The following is a 19360-nucleotide window of genomic DNA, read 5'->3' on the forward strand; positions in this document are numbered from 1 at the left end:
AAGCCCACCCTCCCCCCAGGAACTCCTGGCTCAGCCCCCCAGCTCCCCGTACCGTCGTCTGTCTTGTCCAGGATGTTGAGGACATCAGCCAGTTCCAGGGACAGCTCGTCCGGCTGCTGGGCCACGTACGGGTGGACACACTGGATCTGTGGGCAGTCTGCCAGGGAACAAGGCAAGAGTGAGGGATGGACTGGGACGGAGGCCGCTGCAGGACAGTGTGGCTCAGGCAGCTGTAGCAGCTCGAGCTCTGCAAATGGTCCCTCTGGTCTGGTAAGAAACCCCATGGAGGCCAAGGGGAGCCCCAGCCACAGGGCCCAGGGGAGCACCGCTGTGGGGAAGGCAGCGGGTGCACATCACCACTGCAGTGTCCCCCACGAGCAGCCTGGGTGGGAGGGAGAGCATGGGTGCAGCCCAGCCCAGGTTGGAGGAGAGGAAGGTCAGGGCCAGGCCGAGAGACAAATGGGTTATCGATGGTGGAAACACAGAGCCGAAGGAGGAGGGTTCAGCTTTGGCAGAGCCCCCAGGCCTGGGGCTGGACTGAGATCAGGGCAGAATAAGGTGCCCTAGGGTAGGGGTGAAGAGCTCCGGGCTCCCATGCTGTGTCTCTTACCAACAAGTCTGGATGTAAATGAAACAAACTTGGTTCTCCGGTTCGGGGCCAGCGAAATCATCCAGCGCTTCATTTCGCTCCTGGATAGGGGAGACAAACCAAGGCCGTGAGCATGAGACAGTTGTAGTGACCCCAGCTCTACCATCCAGCCAGCCCTGGGCTCCTAATTCCTCCTCTCACGGCCCTTTCCTGCCTGCCCCCCGGGGTCCTGGACTCACTGGTGATGCTGAGCTCCGCTCTTACACACACCAGTTGGGATGTCACACGTGCCACAGTGCCCTGGGCCCTGCCGCACAGGCCTGGCTTGCTGCAGGGCCACAGGCTGGCTGTCCCCACAGGCAGCAGGATCCCCCTCTGAGGAGCAGCACAGCTTCAGAGAGCCAGAAGCAGGGTGGGGGGCCTGGCATCCTCTCAGCTCTAACCAGCACAGGCAGCTCCTGGCTGGGCTGGGTCAATAGGAGCAGTTTTTCCTGGAGAAAAGCAGTTAGAAGAACCATTTATTCCTGCAGCTGCTGTGCGGGAACATTTAAAGGGCAGAACTGATTAATTCACTTGCAGGCGAACGCTGCGGCACACTCGCGGTACGGCTCGCTTGGCAGCAGATGAGAGACCCGTGTGAACACATCGCCAGATTCAGCGCGCTGTTATGCAAAACCTGGGCCTGCAGCAGGAGGGTGAAGATTTCCCAGGTGCTGGAGAAGCCACAGGCCTGGTGCTCCCCTGAGGCTTCCCTCAGCCCCGCTGGGAAACGGGGCAGTCCATCTGCACAGGCCCCAGCTCCTGCCTGGAGCACCAGCTGTGCTCCTGGCCCCAAGGGAGCCACAACTTTCTACCTTCTCAGATGATAGTTTTAAAGCCTGAACTTGACACACATCTAAAGCCACCGGAGTGTCTTCTGGGAGGAGAGAGGCCTAGAAGGGAGACATGAAGGACGAGTGCTGGCAGGCTGATCTGCGGGGCTGGGAATACCTTCAGGGCTGAAGCGCGATGCCAAGGAGCAGTGAACACCCCTGCAGCTGCAGGCCGAGTGCGGCCCCTCACGCCATGAAGACGTGCAGGATGAGGGCCCTGTGCACGGAGGGGCTGGCACACGGAGATCAAACCAAGGGTCTTGCTGTGCTTGTGGCCCTGCCTGCAGGCTGGCCTTGCACACAGCTCCTTGCAGGGCTCTCTGGGTCCCACCCACAGCCCCCCAGCTCCAAATGCGGCCAGCTGTGTCCAAATGTACTGCCAGCTCCTGGCAGAGCCCACCCAGGGCATTAGCTGCAAGCTGCCACCAAGTCAGTGGTCATCACCGTATGGGTTCAGAGCCGGGCAATGCTGCAAGAGCTGTGCAACAGATGCAGCAGTCTCCGTTTGGCACCCACTTATCTCTTCTAATTCTTCAGTTTTCTGCTTTGTGCCCGGTACTACCCCGATCAGCCCTGCAGCTCTGGAAGAGCAGCCTTTAGCAGTTGCTACATCACATTTCAGCGCACGAGACCTGTTGGCAAGCCGTGTGCTGGATCACTTACTCGCTGTGGCCATCTAGAAGATGGGACAGGATGCAGAAGCACAAAATCGCAATTGCCTCCCCTGAGCTGAAGCAAACCCTGGCCTGGTTTATCGTTCTCTGCACAGCTAAGTCTCACAGACGTCAAACGTGCGTTTGCCCTGCATACCGTGAGTGACATCTCTATTTTCAGTACAGCAAAGCTGCAGTCACGTGCCTGGGGAGAAGGCGCAGTTGCTCGCTGTGCTGGGGGCTCGTCTTCCTGCTGCACTGTGCTGGGGGGTCAGGGTGCAGCCCCGGGGTCCCAGCTGGGGCTGGGGTCCGTTAAGGGATGTGGGTGTGGAGCACTGGCTTACTGACAGCAAGGTAACATCAACGTGGGGGTGCACATCACCTCTAGTAGCTGTTTAGTTGGTGGCACACATACACCGATAATAGCACAGACACTGTGCCTAGAAAACGCAGGCCTGGTAAGGCCTGGGTCAATGAGAAAGCCGTGCCCTGAGCTCCAAAACAATCAGGTCTGTGTTGGCGCAGCTGAATCATTTGCCCAGTCTGAGCTTGCTGGAGCCTGAAGTGAAAAATCAGTGAGCCAAAAAAACCTGTATCCAGGGAGACAAGGAGGCCCCCAGCAGCAGAAGGGCTGTGGAAGGCGCTGAGGAAGAGGCCTCTTCTCCACCTTCGCCTACACGCAGGAGCCACTTTGCTTCACAGGGCTGGTCAGGCACGGCCTTGATCTCTGCGAGGGAGCCAGCTGAGCCGCTGGAGTGCGCACAGCGCGCGTCCTACTTGCTTTTACTGTCTGAATATGCTGCAGGCTGCAAATCAGTTTAGGCTCCTGTGCCGGGGCTGATTTCTGCCCTCTCTGTCCCAGAAAGCAAAGTGCCCATCCATCTTCCACCCTGGATATTACAAATAGACTGTACAGGAGAGAAACCTGCCTAGTTCCCTAGTGCCTTTCTGCAGGAGAGGACAAAGGCGACCTCAGGAGAGCGATGCTGGGCAGAGGTTCGTAGGGCCAGCCCAGCTGCAGCAGTGGGCCCTCTGCCTACCTGAGCCCAGCAAGCCTGGCGAGGCGGCCCGTGCAGGCGGGGTGTGGGGAGGGAGCAGCGCCCAAGTGCTGGCAGGGTGACGGTTGTACTCACTGGGACGATGCCTTCAGCATGTAGCTGGCCTCCCGGTCATCTGCATTCTCCAGCAGCCTCAAGATGAAGACATTGGCCAAACTCTGCCCCTGGTCTTCTAACTCCTCTACTCGAAGAAGCCCCCGGGGAGCTGAGTCAAACACTTGGTACTTGTCCCTGGAAGAGGTTACAGGATTAGGAAAAACTGCAGTTATCTGAGGAGACACCCAGAACTCTACTGGGGACACAGACCAGGAACTCCTCCATGGCAGGAGGACAAAAGAAGTCCTGCTGTGGGAAGGGATGAGCGAGTGGCTATGAAAACCCACTGCAGAGCAAGAGACCCTCTCCTTGCTCTGCCTTAGGCATCCCACATGGCCTAGGACAAGTTGCTTGCTCTGTCTGAGCTCCCCGCGTACAAAACACAGACGGTGCTCCTTCAAAGGGGACTGTGAGGCTTAATTCATTCCCATTTGTAAAACGCCTCTGTGTTTTCTGGATACAAGCTGCCACGGAAGCAAAATATTTCCAGGCATACAGACACTGCGGCGACACGTTTATTAAAAACGTTGGACTAGCGAGATGCTCTCTACCGGTGAGTCTAGTTAATGCTACAAAGAACGGGCTGTTCTCTGGGATCTGTCTGTTTATGCTGCTGTATTTCACTAGTGTCTAGTTGCACAAGACATAGTCCTAAGCATGATAACATTGTCCCCCTGAGGCAGGTTATACCATGTCAAACATAACGGCTAGCCTCGGGCTTAAATTTATACCCCTCCCTGCTGCTCAGATTTTCTAGCCTGCTTTCTTAGAAGTTTAAGTGACTAAGTCTGAGCTGTTCTTCAGGGAGTGATGAGTCAAAAATCACTTCTTGACAGGAAGACAGGCCTCCTGGGTCAGCCCACCAGTTGATGTAGCTCCCTGCCACTCTGCAGGAACTGGTGGATACGTGCTCGCTTACCCTGCCGGGGGACCTGGCCTGGAATCTATTCAAGTCCTGTTTGCCATAAATTTTCAGCTGGAGAGAGCTGTGCCACCCATGGAGAGACCACTGGGCTCAAAGGCATGGTGGCTGCTGGGGGGGGTGTACAGGACAGGCCAGGATGCCCTCCCGGTGCCTGGGGGACAGGCACAGCATCACAGCCTGGATAAACCCAGGGGCAAATGGGACTAACGAAGTGTGCCGTATACTACCCGAATTTTGCACTCACCCAGGAATTTGCCGGCAAATTACCAGCAGGTCATTGAAAAGGAACAAGTAGATTTCTCTGAAGAGTTTCTTAGTGCGAAGTGTTCGTGATGTCTTTGGACCATTCATTTGCTGCAATTCCCCCTGCTTCAGCAGCCAGCGGGAGTGAGAGATGATGGGCACAGACTAGAAGTGAGGAAAAGATGGCAAAGATCAGGAGAGCAGCAAAAACCTTATGCGGTCAAGATGCTGAAAGCAACGGGAGATGCAGAAGAAAGGATAGTGAGCTCCCATCACCCCAACGTGCACTGCAGAGGATGGAGCAGAGCTGGACAGAGAGGGCAGTGTGCTCTGCCAGCCACACCGCAGCCTGGCACAGAGTGTAACAGAGCTCAGACAGGGACACGGCAGTGGCCTGCGAATGAACAAACCCTCAAGGACGGTGATGCTGGAGTGCCCAGTGCTGGATTTAAACACCAGGCTATGCCCTGCACAGCCTGATCTGTCTCTGGGAGATCCCATGTCTCATCACCTGAGTTGAGCCCTTCTGGTCAGGGAGACTGACTTTCAGAAATGTGTATTTGGCCTTTTGGTTACAAAAAAAAACAGGCTAAATGGGTTCTCACTGGCTGGGTCTGTCCCAGCCAGGAGGAGATACTGTCCACGCAGCCACAACAGCACTTCTGCTAGAGTTTTACCACACATTGTGTTAAAAACAAGAAGCCCAGAACAAAGCACATCTAACATTAGAAGAACACTACGCTTCCAGTCAAATGACTGAAATACTGGAAAATACCTGCATCATAACTCTTTCCACCTTCACTCCCTTCCTGTGTTTGTCACATGCATGGTGGCACAGTCTTTCTTTCCACTCTTGCACTCCCTTCACCAGAGGACCCCTGCCTGCGCCAGTGCCCAAGGCAGACCTGCTCCAGGGACGAACCAGCTCCTGCCTGTCGTCACAGCCTCAGCTTTACAAGAGGTGAAGGCAGCCTTATAGCTATCCCAATCTAGTGCTGACCTGTCGACTGTGGTCTAGCCCTGACCCACTGGTAAAGCACTCTGGAAAAATCAAATTCTTGGACGCCCAGTGTGGCTTTCCAAACAAAGTCTCACATTTTTTTTGTTTCAGTTGTTCAGGTATATAAAAAGGTTGCTGGGAAGCTAAATATGCCCCTTAAAGTTTGTGAAGCAGACAGATCTGAGAAGCCTGTCCATAGCACTCAAGAAAAGAATTGGCAACTTTATACTCAGCACTGGAGTTTCATGGCATATATTAAATGAGATCTGCTCAGACAACCCTAAATATTGACTCAGTCTTTCCCTGAGTGGAGCCAAAATAGATCATCAGCAGGTAATTAGAGACTGTACATAATGCATAAATGCATGGATGAATTAAAATGGTGGGACAATCTTCATTTTGGTATTTTCCAGCTTTAAAGTATTTTGCTTTGTAGCTTTCATGTTCCTTGAACATCATTTGTAATGTAAAATAATAGCTGAAAGCTGACCTGCCTTTTGAAGAGGTGAGAGGGAAGAGCCAGAAGTGAGTGCTGGAGCAGGAGCTCCCCTCTAGGCACAGGCAGTTTGATGCCAGCGTCTCACATCTGTGTGCCCGCACAGCACGCTGGGCTCAGCGCTGCCCCTGGCCTCTGCAGCACGCGTGCACGGTGACCACACGCACGGCTGCGGTGCCTGCAGGAGCAGCAGCCCCTTCAAAGGCTTTGGAGGGGACAGTGTGGACCAGGCCACCACTGAACACTCACTAAAAGGAGCACAACGAGGTTACTCCTGCCATGTATGTGTGTACAACACCTGGATGCTGTTGGTTTGCTGTCTGCAAAGGGTCACCAGCCTATACTTATACCTTGATCTTGAATTCCAATTTCTTCTGGATGCTGATCATCTGCTCCGTTCGGCTCATCTTCCTGACACCTTCATTACATGCTTTTACCACCTGCGAAAAAGAGAACAGAAAGATTTGCCTCCACTTAAGCAGGTCTTAAGCCTGGCCTTAAAGCAGGTAAGTGATGATGAACAGCACAGAAAGGCCTGACCGTGACAGGGTAAGTACCCTGCTGTAACAGGAATTGACCAAGCCAAGCTCTTCTATCAGCACTGTATTCGCATCAAAAAGAGAAGGGGAAAACAAACCAAACCAAACCACCACCAAAAAACCCCCAAACACCCAGAAGATGTTATAGCTGGAAGCTGACTATCAGAGGACATGTTAGATGGCTGCATTCAGTTACTGAACCAGACAGTATTAAGCAATACTCCTGGTGGCACAGCAAAGGGAACAGCTCATTTTCCAGATCCTGACACACCATGTATCTCATCTTCCTTGTCCCCAACACTTGAAATGAGGTACACACGCAGTATCATCTTCAAGAAGAGAATGAAGCCAAAGATCTTCATTTCAAAGATGCAAATGCTGTGGTTCTGCCAAGCAGCACCACATGCGAAGGCTATGAAATGTCACAGGGAAAGAGATGTTCATCATACAGAGCCCAGCTGTGTTCTGAGTACAAACTTTTAACTGAAAAACCACAACCGACGTGCAGGCACTACCCTATTACGGGACCTTAACCTAGATGCCACTGCCTGTTTCATAAGGAGCAACTCTCTTGAGAACTGGCTAGGTAGAAAAATTACGTTGGAGAACAAGCTCCACTTTGTGCTCTGTTTCTGCTATTCAAAATCCACCAGAATATCAGCAACTGAAACCATGATCAGCTCTCACCTCTCAGATAGGATACCTACAGAGAAAATAAGCACCAGATGATCTCTGTTGGGCTGCCTGTACCTAGCTGGACATTAGGCATCCAAACTTGGACACTTACAGAGAAGCAACCATGCAAAGGAGTTATGAAATTGATCATGTGAGTCACTGACAGCTGAATATAAAAAGAACCTTTTTCCATCAGCAGTTGTAGTCATCTGCATATGACAGGAACAGCCTTCCTCAGGCTTTTGACCAATGGAAAAACAATTGGCTACCAGACACATCATGAGGGATTCTGCAAATACTAATGCAGAACATCCTCCATCGCTAAGGTCTCTGTCTATCCCTAACGATCTCCAAAGCGTACACTTCCTAGAATAGTCCAAAGCAAACCCAAGAGCCCATTTTTGTTCTAGCATTTCAGTCAGAAGCTGCAACCGTATCCTCAGGCTGACGGTCTAGCATGGTTTTCAACTTCAAATACTTATGCTGAACTGCAGGATTCAAGAGCTGTTCCAAGCTTCTGATGGAGAAGGGTTCAGACACTCTGTTCTAGCTCACGTAGCTGCCAGCTACATCCAGACCATTCAGATATGTAGCCCAGAGGTGGGATCGCCCTGTCTGACTGTGCCAGGAACAGCCCCAATGGAAAACGTCCCAATGTCTTCCTGGTATTTTGTACATAGCAGTAACTAGCACAACTGAACACCACACCTAGCTACCAGCTTCAGGGAAGAGGGCTAAAAGCAGGCTTGAGTACTTCATTAAGAAACTGTTATTCTAGGTCAGAGGAAGAAGTGTGCTGTGTTGGAGGAAACCTGATACACTTGTACTCCACTGCCTGTTGCAGCTAATTACATCTCTCAGGAGGATCCATCACCTTCAGGTGTCTGCAAAAACAATTTGTATTCTTGAAGACCGCAAGGGAAAACATTCTGCCCTTTCCTACAGCAGAAACACATGCATCTGTTGTTAGCGAGGGATTCCTCCTCACTGACATCTAAGTGCTGCTAGATTAGTCCATCTCTGGGAGCAAGGAAGACTTAAGAAAAAAAAAAATATTCTTGAAACACAGTGACAGAATTCAAAGGGACAGCTCCAGGAGTGAATGTAGTTTGTAGGTCTTTTTTTTGGGGGGGAATGAGCACGGTGCTTTAATTTAATGGCCTTCAGTTAGCTCATTCAAACTCACTGTTTCCAGTTCTTTATGTGCGTCCAGGGCAGTGGTTTCCCTGTCAGACTTCTCTTCCACTTTCTTCAAAATATTCTGCAGGGGAGAAAAGGCTGTGTTAGCTCTGATTCCCCCCATCTGACAGCACAGAAAAGTCTTTGCTAGCTGCCGAGTTATTTCTGGCTATCAGCCTAATTACAGGATAGGTGACAGAGTAGAGCGACTCTCACCTCTTAGTTCCTCTTTCTCATTAAAACCTGTTCCCATCTGACCTTATATCCAAAAGAAATACAGTAGGCAGACTCCTATTTTATAAAAAGAAATGAATAAATAAAAATAGCCAGAGCTGGCACTAACAGCCAGTGTTAGTGGTAAGCCCAGTGGATGAGACCGTTTGGGACTGAGCTGTTCCCTCAGCCCTAGAAGCACATCCTCCAGCACTGTTCAGACAAGCTGGCAAAGTGCAGGAGGAAGATGGCTGACAGTCTGGTGAGGTAGGGTTTTATACATGGAGCATTTCCATGTCCTGCAGCTGTTCTGCACTGTGCATCTGTGTGTCAGCACCCTAACCAGCAAGCAGCTGGGTTAATGGACTGTTGCTACCCCTTCTAGCAGATCAACAAAGTTCCTCCTCAGCTCTGTTGCTCAGTAAACGCTATCTGGCAAATTCAACTCTAATTTGGGGATGGTCTCTGAGTGACCAAAATCTTTTTTCCATAGTTGTTGAGTATGTCTAACTCTGTGGAAAGGCTTCATCCAGCTCTAGGGCTGATCGTGGCTGTGTCTCTAAGCCTCATTCACAACTGCTGGAAAGGAACATTCCAGGAGTGATCCAGAAGACCTTTGGGAGAGAGAAGGAAGAGCAAAACTCTACCTGCACCAGCAGCTTGAGCCGAGTGATCCTTTGAAACGGCAGAATCAGGAAGGAAGAAAAGGACAGGCCTTTGCACTTGGGATCCAGCTCCAGCTGTGAGATCACTTCCCGGAAAGCTGGCTTGTCCTGGCTGAGAGGATAGAGAAAGAAGGCGAGGGCTTTGAGTGTTACCCTGCCTGAGACTCTGGTATATGGCTGGTGACCCAAAAGCAGCTTGGTCCTAGAGACAGCATCTGCCTGGCCTCTCTCAAGAAGAGGGAAGGAGGAGACTGAATGTTTCTAGGTGTATTTTAGCTTAAATCTAGAACTATTTATAGTGTTGGGGGAGGGAAAAAATAGACTTTTAATGTACAAGCCATGGTAGTGTTCACATGTGTTAGCACATCTAGCTCAGCAGCATACGCTGTGTGCGTAGGTGCGTGTGAATGGGGTGTGTGTCCAAGTAGATGAGTCAGAGGCATAATTATATATTTTTACACAGTTGGAACTCTGTGACAAGGTGAAATTCTCAGTCGTAAGAACAAGACAAGCCACAAAACAGCTCAAGCTTGGCTACTCCTGGCTGCTTAGCTGGAGGATGGAAATGATTATCTGGCCTCAGAAGGGCCCAGGCCATGCCTGGGCTTTCCCTGACAGCGTTTACAGCACGAGGGCATTGCTGGGCCATGGACACAGCTGCTCAGAGCAGCCTCCCATGCCCCAGCTGCCATAAACACAATGCTTCCTGGCAACTGCGGGGCCCTGGCTAACAGCGTGGATGCAAAGAGATTGCTAACTGTGCAAAACCTGTCTTGACTGTGTATGACTTGCAGCATCCGAAAGAAGCCACTGCAGGTGTTTCTCCCTGCTGCAGCAGGTACTTGTGTGATGGAGTGACTCACCAGAGCCACAGCAGGATGGACCTGTGTGCATCTGAGGAACAGCCAGATGAGGGGAACTGTGACACACCTCAAGCTTTGAGTTCAGACAAGTACTGCAAAATTCTTGTGCTAGCTAGGAGCCTGGGGAAGGGAGCCTGTTCTTTTCAATTTGTGTTATGTTCTCCCGCAGGCAAAAAAAATGCTGCCCTCTAAATTCCTGTCTAGGAATACCTGTATCTCCAACAGGTCCTTTTCAAGCTCAAGTAATCCAGCCTGTTGCTGTGTCACTTCTGAGTGTTTAGCTAATGGCTCTAGGCAAACTGTATTCTGCAGCTATACTCCTCACCTCTGATTGAAGGAAACCCTGCGGTACCCTCCTTTTGGACACAACAGTTGGCCAAGCTCGAGGCCCCTTAAAGTGCTTTTTTTGTCTTAAAGCTAGAGAGTAGAGAAAGGAAAGGATTAGGGCTTGTTACACTCTCCTGAACCAGCTGCTGCTATGGGGAGGAAATACAGTGCAGCATGTGCAATGGGCTGTCCTGAAAAAATCGAGGACATTGTAACTAAAGAAAAATTAATTCTCCTGCGCAAAGACAAGCTTGTAGGGCACTCCTTGTTTTGAGCTGACGTAAGAGAATTCCTACCAGACCAAAAGACTTGCTAAACTTGAAAAATACTGCAAAAACATCTTGGATTATATCCTCAGGTGTAGGTTACATCTGTGTGTATAACAGCAGAGTGTGAAGAGCTTTTTTTTTTTCCTTTTAAGAAAGTTTTGTTGTCCTGAAAAAAAAAATTAATTCTGAACTTTGGTTAGGTCAAATGCTTTGCTGAGAAGCATGGGAAAAGCAGTGGCTGTTCTTGTCACCAGAGATCTGTATTATATTCTTGGCCTTTCAATCTCTTGCCTCCATTTGCAGTTTAAAAATACATACATTTCACAAGCATGTGTCCCTGTGTACACCATAAATACTTCCCACAGCTGGGAACTGCTGGCTCTGAATTTACTTGGTATATTACGTGCATACTTTATCACCCCACCCTTGCTATAAAGCCTTTTAATTGTGTTTTCTTTTTATAGGTGCAGTGAAAAATCAATGAAGTGGGAAATCCTGTTTCTGTACTATCTAGCCTCTTCTCATAAATATCAAAATTACAGCTAAATCTGTGGCCTATACAATTTTGCAAAATAATTTAGCGTCAAGCACTGGAACTCACAGAAGCTGCTTGTAAGCTCTCTCCTGGTAGGTCTGGTTGGAGACGTAGGTGATGTACACCGAGAAGTGATTAACCGTATGCTGGTAGACAATATCACACACATCCGAGATCACAATATTCTCCTCCACCCGCTGCTCGAGGTCCAAGAGGAAGCTAGGTGAGAAACCCAACACTCATATTAATTGTGATCTCTCTGTCCCAGGTAGTTCCCAGAAGAAGCCCTTGGGCTTCAAAGCAACTAATGTGCCCACAGGCTCTTTGAAAGGACAGTGGGTAACGGACTGCCCCATGTCAGCTCCTCCATCGTTCTACAAATGAGGTTAGCTAAAGCGATGCCATTCAGCTGGACAAAAATCCAGCAGCAGTTGTCTTACCGCTCACTAACAGCCATGACATCCAGGACATTGGAGAAGAGGATGTGTGCCTCAGACTGGTGTAAGATCTTTTTCAGACGTTCATTCTCCATGAAGTGAGACACCAGCAGATTCAGACTCTTGTAATACGAGGCTTCGGAAGTGACCAGCTCAAACATGGCCTGGGGGAGAATCCCAAAGAAGGAAATCAGCAGGTACCTTCTACTTCTATAGAGAGACACACACGCAGCATGAATGAGAACATCTGTGCTGCACACAGTCATGGACCTTGCAGCCACCTCCAGAGTACAGAGAGAGGTAAGCCCACAATGGCATCTGCCATGTGTTACACAGGACAGGGACTTGAATGGAGAAGACCTCCTCCCTCAACCATCAGCTCTGGCTCCTTCTGTCCCTCTCCTAAGTTGTTTGACCACATTTCCTTCCATTGAATCTCTCCAGCAGAATTCTCTCTTTTTCTCGTTATACATAAGCAGGCTGATTTTGTGCACGTGCACACATAAAAGCACTTTGTGGGCTCCCCCCTTCCTTCTTAGTGTCGCTAAGGCTTGACCTGAGGCTGCTAAGCACTGGACCCCGCCAACCGTGCCTGCTTGTCATGGTGCTGCACTTTTATCTCCCTTTCTTTCAGGGCGTTCCCCTTGGCAGACTCTACGCACCCCCCAACCTGCTGCTGATCGTGAGCACTGGCTTGTATCTCTGCTCGTTGTGACCTGCTGTGCTACCTAGGAGGGTCTCCTTGCACCCTCTACACTCTTGTTTTAGAAAAGCCATGATGGAGGGGCTGGGCTGTACAGCCCGGTGTGCAACATGTGCTTTTCAGGGCAGAGCTAATAGAAATACACAACTGTGGTGCTCCAAGGCCCTGTGTCTTTCCTGACCCAAAGGAAATACAGTTGCTGCTGTCCAAGTGAGGCTCCCTGGTCAACCCCAGCCATGTGCTTTTCTGGCCCAATTCACCAAGGACTAAGACAAGACATGGTAGTCCTTAACTATTACTGTAAACCATAGATAATCTCCAAATTCCAGCCCTTGCTTCTCCTGTTAAAAGAGAAGTCTCTGGTTCAAAGCCTGGCTTTCTCAGGCCAGGGATGTGGTCTGGGGAAGCAGAAAGACAAATTGATGGTTTGGTTCAGAGATAATTCACAAGTCAATGAGATAAGGCTGTAAAACCTGCTCACAGCAGGTGCCGCAAGGACAGTCCACTGTTACCAGAGAGCTCACTCTCCAGGCAAGTGTTTGTTGTCTTTGTTCAGCAGTAGATAAAAAAGGTGATTATTTACACAACTACTGAATCCATTAGCTGAAGTAAGATTAATTGAAGATTCTCACAAGGGCTTCAAGATAGTGAAAAATCATTAGATCCTTCAGACATCTCTTGATGAAGGTGTGCCTTGGGCTCCTTGTCCTGGGGCTGGCCCATGCTGCCGCTACTGAAAGAGGAACCTTTTGGTAAGTAGCTCAGTGAAAGTCTCGCTTCCTTGAACCTAAAGCTGCTTCAGCCCTTGAGCCCAAGCTCCCCCATTGCCCACAGCTCCTCTGCTGCACCCTGGTGAGGGTGGGAGCTGGCCAGGCAGTGTAGGTGCAAGTCCCTGAGCTCCACTGGCTCTCAGAGGCTGCATGGGCCCAGCCAGAGTCGAGGAGGTCCATGCAGTAATTTTTGTGCTGTGCATATGGAAAAATATCTTCCAAATCAGCTGGGTTTTTTCTTATGGCTTGGTTGTTCTTTTTTTTTAGAGGGTCGGTTTGTTGTTTTTGTTTATTTTCTTCCTAAAAAAATTATCTGAAATCTCAACTGATCACTTTTTGGCCTTTTCCTGGAAGTATTGCTATGCATCACAGAAGGGCCTGAAGATGGGTACAGCAAGGAGGGACTGTTAATCCAGAGCTGCTAAAGTATCAGTTGAAGTGACATTTCAGTTCTTTGTGGCTTTGGCAGCCTAGGAAATGTTCACACTGGCCAGTTAAGCCAAACAGGTAGTCTTTTCGTGCACCAGAAAAGGAGGTTGTGCCTGCACAGACTCAGAAGGGAGGCAGAGCAAAGGATGCAGGTAGAAATGAATGTACTTGGTCAGTGTATTTGGAACAGCTGGCATTTAAGGAATAAGAGAATGGGTTGGTTTTTTTCAAGGACAGATTCCCACTGCGAAAAGTGGAGGAGTATCAGCTCAGCTTCTCCCAACAGCTTCACCAGGGCACCTAGTGAACCCAAGAGAAAACCCACCTTTCTCTGCATGACTGGCTAGGTCCTAAATGCACCTCTTGCAGCTTTAACTGTAGCTTTTTGTTTGATAAATGAGAGAAGAGGAAATAGGTAAAGATATAACAAAGACATGACGTGCTGGGACAGCTGTCCCTTCCTGATATCCTGGGGATTGATACCACCAGTCATTTTGCACTGCAGCTTTCCAGGCACTCCAAGCCAGGTCTTTGTTTGCAGGATGGTCATAAGAGCCAAGATCAAGATCTGCCACCCTACCACAGCCTTTAAACCCTCAGACAACTTGCTTAATCTGGAAGGTTGCTTCCTGATCTGTAGAAGCTCCTCTGCTGATGTTTGGAGAAATTAATTTGTGTACATTTGCTGTTCACCATAGTGGGGGGTGCTAGACCTGATGGGCATGTGCAGAATGCAGGCCAGACCAAGGAAATAGTTAAATCCATAGTAAAAATATCAATGCAATGATTTAAAGGAGATGCCAGGAAAGTAAAGAACATCTCCACTGATCGGGACAAGCTTCTGGAAGAGTTCACAGCATGTTTAAGGCACAAGTTTCTTAATTTACTTTGGAGATCCAGCTGGTCTTCTGCAGACCCAAAGCACCTACTCTAAGCAGCCCAGACTGCTGCTTCCCTTTTGAATGGCATGAGTTGCAAACCTCCTAAACAGGCAGCAAACATCCAACCATGCGGTGTAATGATGTGATCTCTGTGGAATAACTGAACTTTCCTAGCTCTAAGCAGTCACAAGAAAAAAGAAAGAGTATGAGCTTCTGGCCTCAGAATTGCAAAAATAACTAGAAAAAAAATGAACTAAATGTCAGTTGATATAATATTATCTTCCTGAGTCTCTTCCTGAGTCTACAAATAGTCTGAAATTATCTCTTGGAAACATGACCAACACTGTTCCATCAGTCCTCTGGGTCATTAACTTCATGAAATCTCATAGTCATGTAAAAGCTATACTAATAATTTTCATTGCTTATGTTTTGGCAGAGACTGAGAAAGGAAAAAATAAGTGAAGCCTAAGGAAGAAGGAAGCGTAGAAGATAAACAAGGAGAAAAACTAGTAAGAGTCATTACACAAGTAAGTAATTAATTATACAGCGCAAAGTCCAGCACAAGATCTCTGTGGAGCAGAGCAGCTCCACTGCACAGCAAATTTAGAGGTCTGAAATCTAAGGTTTGCTCAAAGAAGGAAAGGAAACTAAATCTTATTTGGACATTTTTGTGAAAACGGAACAAGAAAGAAAGCCTGCCTACCTGTCAAACATACTCTTGCACAGAGAAGTCGTGTCACCAGTGCGCACAACCAAGTTCAAGTCCCTCTTTTGCTTGAGCTAAAAAAAAATTTCAGAGCAGCAGCTCTCTGATCTAAATTCACACCATAACACATGGTGCACATTAGCCTGTCTCTGTCCCTTTTTCTAACGACAAAAGTGATCTGAATCCAAATAACCCCTTGAAAAAACTATCAAAGCTGATACATCTCAGAAAAAAGGGTTCAGTTCAAAGATTGAGAATACTTTGCTAAACTATTTTTATCAGTAAATTGTTTTTAGTGAGTTCTATTCAGCTTGGAATCTCCTAAAACATAGAAGATGAACCTGGCATAGGAAAATCAATACAGTTAGCAAGCAGAAAAGGGCAAAATGAAGAAACGATACAGTAAATAAAACTGAAGTAGAGAACTGAATTGGGAAAGAGGAATAAACCGGAGCCTCTCCACAGAAAGGCCATACCAGCATCTAATTTATGGTTTTTGCTGAAAGACGTTTCACTGATTAAACGTTGTTTCTTCTAACCCCTGGATCACTACCTCTTCAGAGCCTAGTACCTTGGTGACAGAATTTGTTTTAACCTAAATCACATGTAACACAGGGAGTGTGTTTTCTCTCTAGTGGTTTGTTCCTCCTGCTACATACATGTTGCCTGTCATTTCCTCCACGCCGGCTCCATGTCAGAACCCAAACACCATTTCTTTTGGCTTGTTCTTCTTGCATCATTACATCTTCTGTATAGTTAAAAGAAAGCCCTTGGTGGTTCATGTAACATATCTTCTGCTTTTTCTTTTGTTCTTCCTTTTTCTGCATTTGCACCCACATTTTTTGTGATGCTTCCAGTTGTTGCTTTACATCTTGCTACTCTCACATTTGCTTCAGATGAAAAGGCTGGTGTGGCAGAGGCCATCGCAGTCTGAATTCTGTTTGAGTTCCTGGGGCTAATGGGCCATGCTGCAATATTTTTTTGCTGAAATTGCTGGGGGGTAGATGTGGCTTTGGGGCTTTTTGTTTGGTTTGGTTTTCTTCTCCTTCCTGAAATTCCTCTTTCTGTCTCATTTGTTCCAATGGGGACAATGATGAATTGCCTTCTATGACACTCTTCGAGCATCCATTGCTCTTTCAGTCAAGTTTCTTATTTTGATGCTTGAAAAACACCCGTGTCTTGTTTTTTACCTTGTATTGATAACCTGCTTAGTTATTTTCCATCATTGCCAATAACAAAGACCAGAATCCTCTTGTTGTTCTTGTCTCTTTCATTTTGCAGATTACTGCAGATGAGTGACTTTTTCTCTGACTGTTTAAGCCCTGCTCCACCACAGCTATGGTGGTGTTCCCTTTCTCAGCTGTGAACAGGGGGGTTTGCTTCAAATGTTTTTCCATTCCGGCACTGGTATTCCTCCCTATGGTGTAAATAATACTCTTGCTCTACCTTTCCTGTCTGAAGAGCTGCAAGCTCTTCTAGTCCCTGTGTTTACCACAGCTTTGAAGATAAAATGGGTCAGAAAGCTACAATTTTGTCCTTAAGACATTTACTCCCGAATTTCTGCTGCCCTGTACTTCAGGTAAATTCCTCCGATTCTCCTTCATGAAGCTGAACACTTTACAGTCACATAATCCAGCCTTCATGCACAGCTCACACTGCCAATTCACATCCAACGTGAGTACAGTTCCAGCGTTGCAGGAGCAAGCAGTGCTTGCTTATGGCAAGGCTGAATTTAACATCATCTCTTTAATTGCCTCAGTGATTTCTCCAGCCCTCCTTGTTTTCTGTCCTTGACTCTGATCACAAAGCAAGTTCTCCACTTTATCTATTCAATGTTCAGCCAATTTCACAGTTTTCTGGCTTTGAGCAATTTTATAATCTCTTACTGTGCTAATCCCAGAACAAACAGGAAAAAAAATTCAGCTCTGATAAACATACATCAGGGGAAAGCACAGCATTTCTTTAAGACAGCACTGTCCCATCCCCATCTGCTTTATTTCTGTTGCTATTTAAGCAGAGAGAAGACAATTCAGCACACTTAATGTTGGGGTTTAGCAGCACAGAGATTTTTTCCTTAGAACACCTCCAGGCAATGAACATAACTCAACAAAAATGGCAGGTTTTGAAACCTATAACGCAAACTTTTAAGCGACTGTTTCTCTGTAAAAGACTCTTCATTTTGAAGCAGAAAGGAAAAAAGCTTGTAATTTGTCAGATGCCAGATTGTGTTTGTAATGCTGGCAGTTAGAAGCACCGTGTTTTGCCAGGTAAACAGAACAAATCTGATATGGAAATAACCAGTGCAGAAGAAGAACATGGAAAAACAACAAATCATTTTAGTCACCTTCAGCCATAACCCTGACACACTAACAGCCTGTGCTGCCAGCCCAAGCTACCCTGTATAAACACCGGTCCCTTTCACCGAGGGTGTAAGTAACACTGCCTTGCCCATCACAGTCCTGTGGTTCACAAGATGAGCCTTTCCAGTCTAACAGGGAAGTTACAGCCTTGGCACCGTGTACACAAGGGATTCATAAACGTTGATTGTGCAAATCCAAGTAAACTTAGGCGGAACGGCTCACACCCGGAGTGTTCTTCATTTTGGGTACAATCTCATGAGCCAGCGCTGAACAGATACACGGTCGCAACGGTCTCACCAGAAGCAATCCTGGCACAGGAGTATAGTAGGACTCACAGGATCAAGCCTTTGAAGGCCCTTTGCTCGTATTATAATGCACACCACACACTGAACAAGGCTTGTTCGTCTCCACTGCTGGCTACAAATGCAGTGAAGATTGCTCACTCTCCCCATGCTCCCCAAAATAGCAACCAGTTGTAAATGGTTGTGTGACTGATGTTTTCACTAATTGCGGCAGCTACCCCCACCTACTCCTTTCACTGTTTGATGCAGCTCTATAAATTAGCAGCATATGACTCTTAAATACTGATGTCACTGCACTGTATGGCTAAACTGCAAATATACCTGTTTTATGTTTTGCTGTTTTGCATAAGACTCCAAGTAACAATATTTAAAAATAAGGAAGCTTATCAGTCTCCATCTCTTCCCTTTCTGTTAATGCCATCATATTTAAAACAAAGTTAACAGCTGAATTCTAAGATTTCTGGTGGAAAGTATGTATCTTGCTAGTAACTTCAGAAAAGGATTAATGTGCATGGGGAACCAAAAGCTCTATCGCAAGAGCCTCTTCATTATCCCTCCCTTCCTTTGTAAATTGCTCCTAACGCTGAATCAGAAAAGGGAAAAGAAGTTCTTTTTTGCTACAGTAATGTTCAGCAGCAATAGCATACAGAACAACATCTGTAGTTTCAAAAAAAGAGTGAGTGGTGCTAACCAGTGCAACACAGAAAAGTAATCTGCGGGGCAAGACTTGTCTGTGACTGCTAAGAAGCTTTTCATTTTTAGATTTTGATCATTTGACTTAATTCACTCTCACTCTTTTAAGCAGCAAGCCAGTTAAGAAACAGTCCACTTTCCCCTGTTACCTCCTGGAGCTTGATCTCATCTGGCTGGAGGATGCTGAGGACTCCGCTGCTCCGGATCTCAGGAAGATCCTGCCATAAGTTGAACCTGGAGTTGGAGTTCCTCAGCAAACTGATTTGTGGTGGAGCTTTGCTTTCGATTGTACTTGTAGGTTCTGCTTCAGATGGGGTTTCCTCGCTGGGTGAACTCTCCTCAGGGTCTGTCTGTGAATCCTGCAGTCGTCTGGTTTCAATCTCCTGGCGTGTAGATTTATCTCGATATTCCTGATACAAGAGCCCTAGGAGGCAACATTAACAGGTCTGAGATGTTACAGCTCAACAAAAGAGTAGAAATATATTGTGGGAAAGGATATTTGTTTTGTATTAGTTCACCTCAGCAGAGGTGAGAAAGATCCCTCCCGTGCTGAGCAGAAAAGCCCCTTACAGCATTCCTATTTCAGCCAGAAGTGGAAACTATAAATGGAAGGCCATTTCTAAATCTAAAGTGTTGTCAACAATCTGCTCTCCCAAAACATTTTGTAACACAGTCAGATCATCAATCGGAAGACCATGAAAGAAGTGGTTTATTATTTGCCAGGCTTTTAAATGTTTTTTTAAACCTTGATTTTCTCTGCAATATTACTATGTTACAAGTTATATAGACTGATAGGTATGTGTAAGTGTGTGTCTGGAACAGTAATACTGCATACCTTGAAACTCCTTTAAAGGAGCAATTTGATGGCCACGACAATCCTTA

General features: G+C 47.5%; 1 protein-coding gene across 4 annotated transcripts in view; it reads right to left on the reverse strand.

Annotated features, from left to right (window-relative positions):
- NGEF (neuronal guanine nucleotide exchange factor) overlaps positions 1 to 19360 on the reverse strand; it is a 51932-nt gene that overhangs the window by 3322 nt on the left and 29250 nt on the right. For all 4 annotated transcript variants that reach the window (XM_074833533.1, XM_074833534.1, XM_074833536.1 and 1 more), the window contains 10 exons: positions 18628 to 18902; positions 11638 to 11798; positions 11264 to 11416; positions 9186 to 9315; positions 8333 to 8407; positions 6283 to 6372; positions 4438 to 4601; positions 3248 to 3403; positions 611 to 690; positions 53 to 157 (listed from right to left, as the gene is read on the reverse strand). In XM_074833533.1, the coding sequence (XP_074689634.1) occupies positions 53 to 157; positions 611 to 690; positions 3248 to 3403; positions 4438 to 4601; positions 6283 to 6372; positions 8333 to 8407; positions 9186 to 9315; positions 11264 to 11416; positions 11638 to 11798; positions 18628 to 18902 (1389 nt within the window). The remainder of the gene's footprint in view (positions 1 to 52; positions 158 to 610; positions 691 to 3247; positions 3404 to 4437; positions 4602 to 6282; positions 6373 to 8332; positions 8408 to 9185; positions 9316 to 11263; positions 11417 to 11637; positions 11799 to 18627; positions 18903 to 19360) is intronic.

Source organism: Strix aluco, chromosome 9 (genome assembly GCF_031877795.1).
Source record: "Strix aluco isolate bStrAlu1 chromosome 9, bStrAlu1.hap1, whole genome shotgun sequence".
In the NCBI taxonomy this organism is placed as follows: domain Eukaryota; kingdom Metazoa; phylum Chordata; class Aves; order Strigiformes; family Strigidae; genus Strix; species Strix aluco.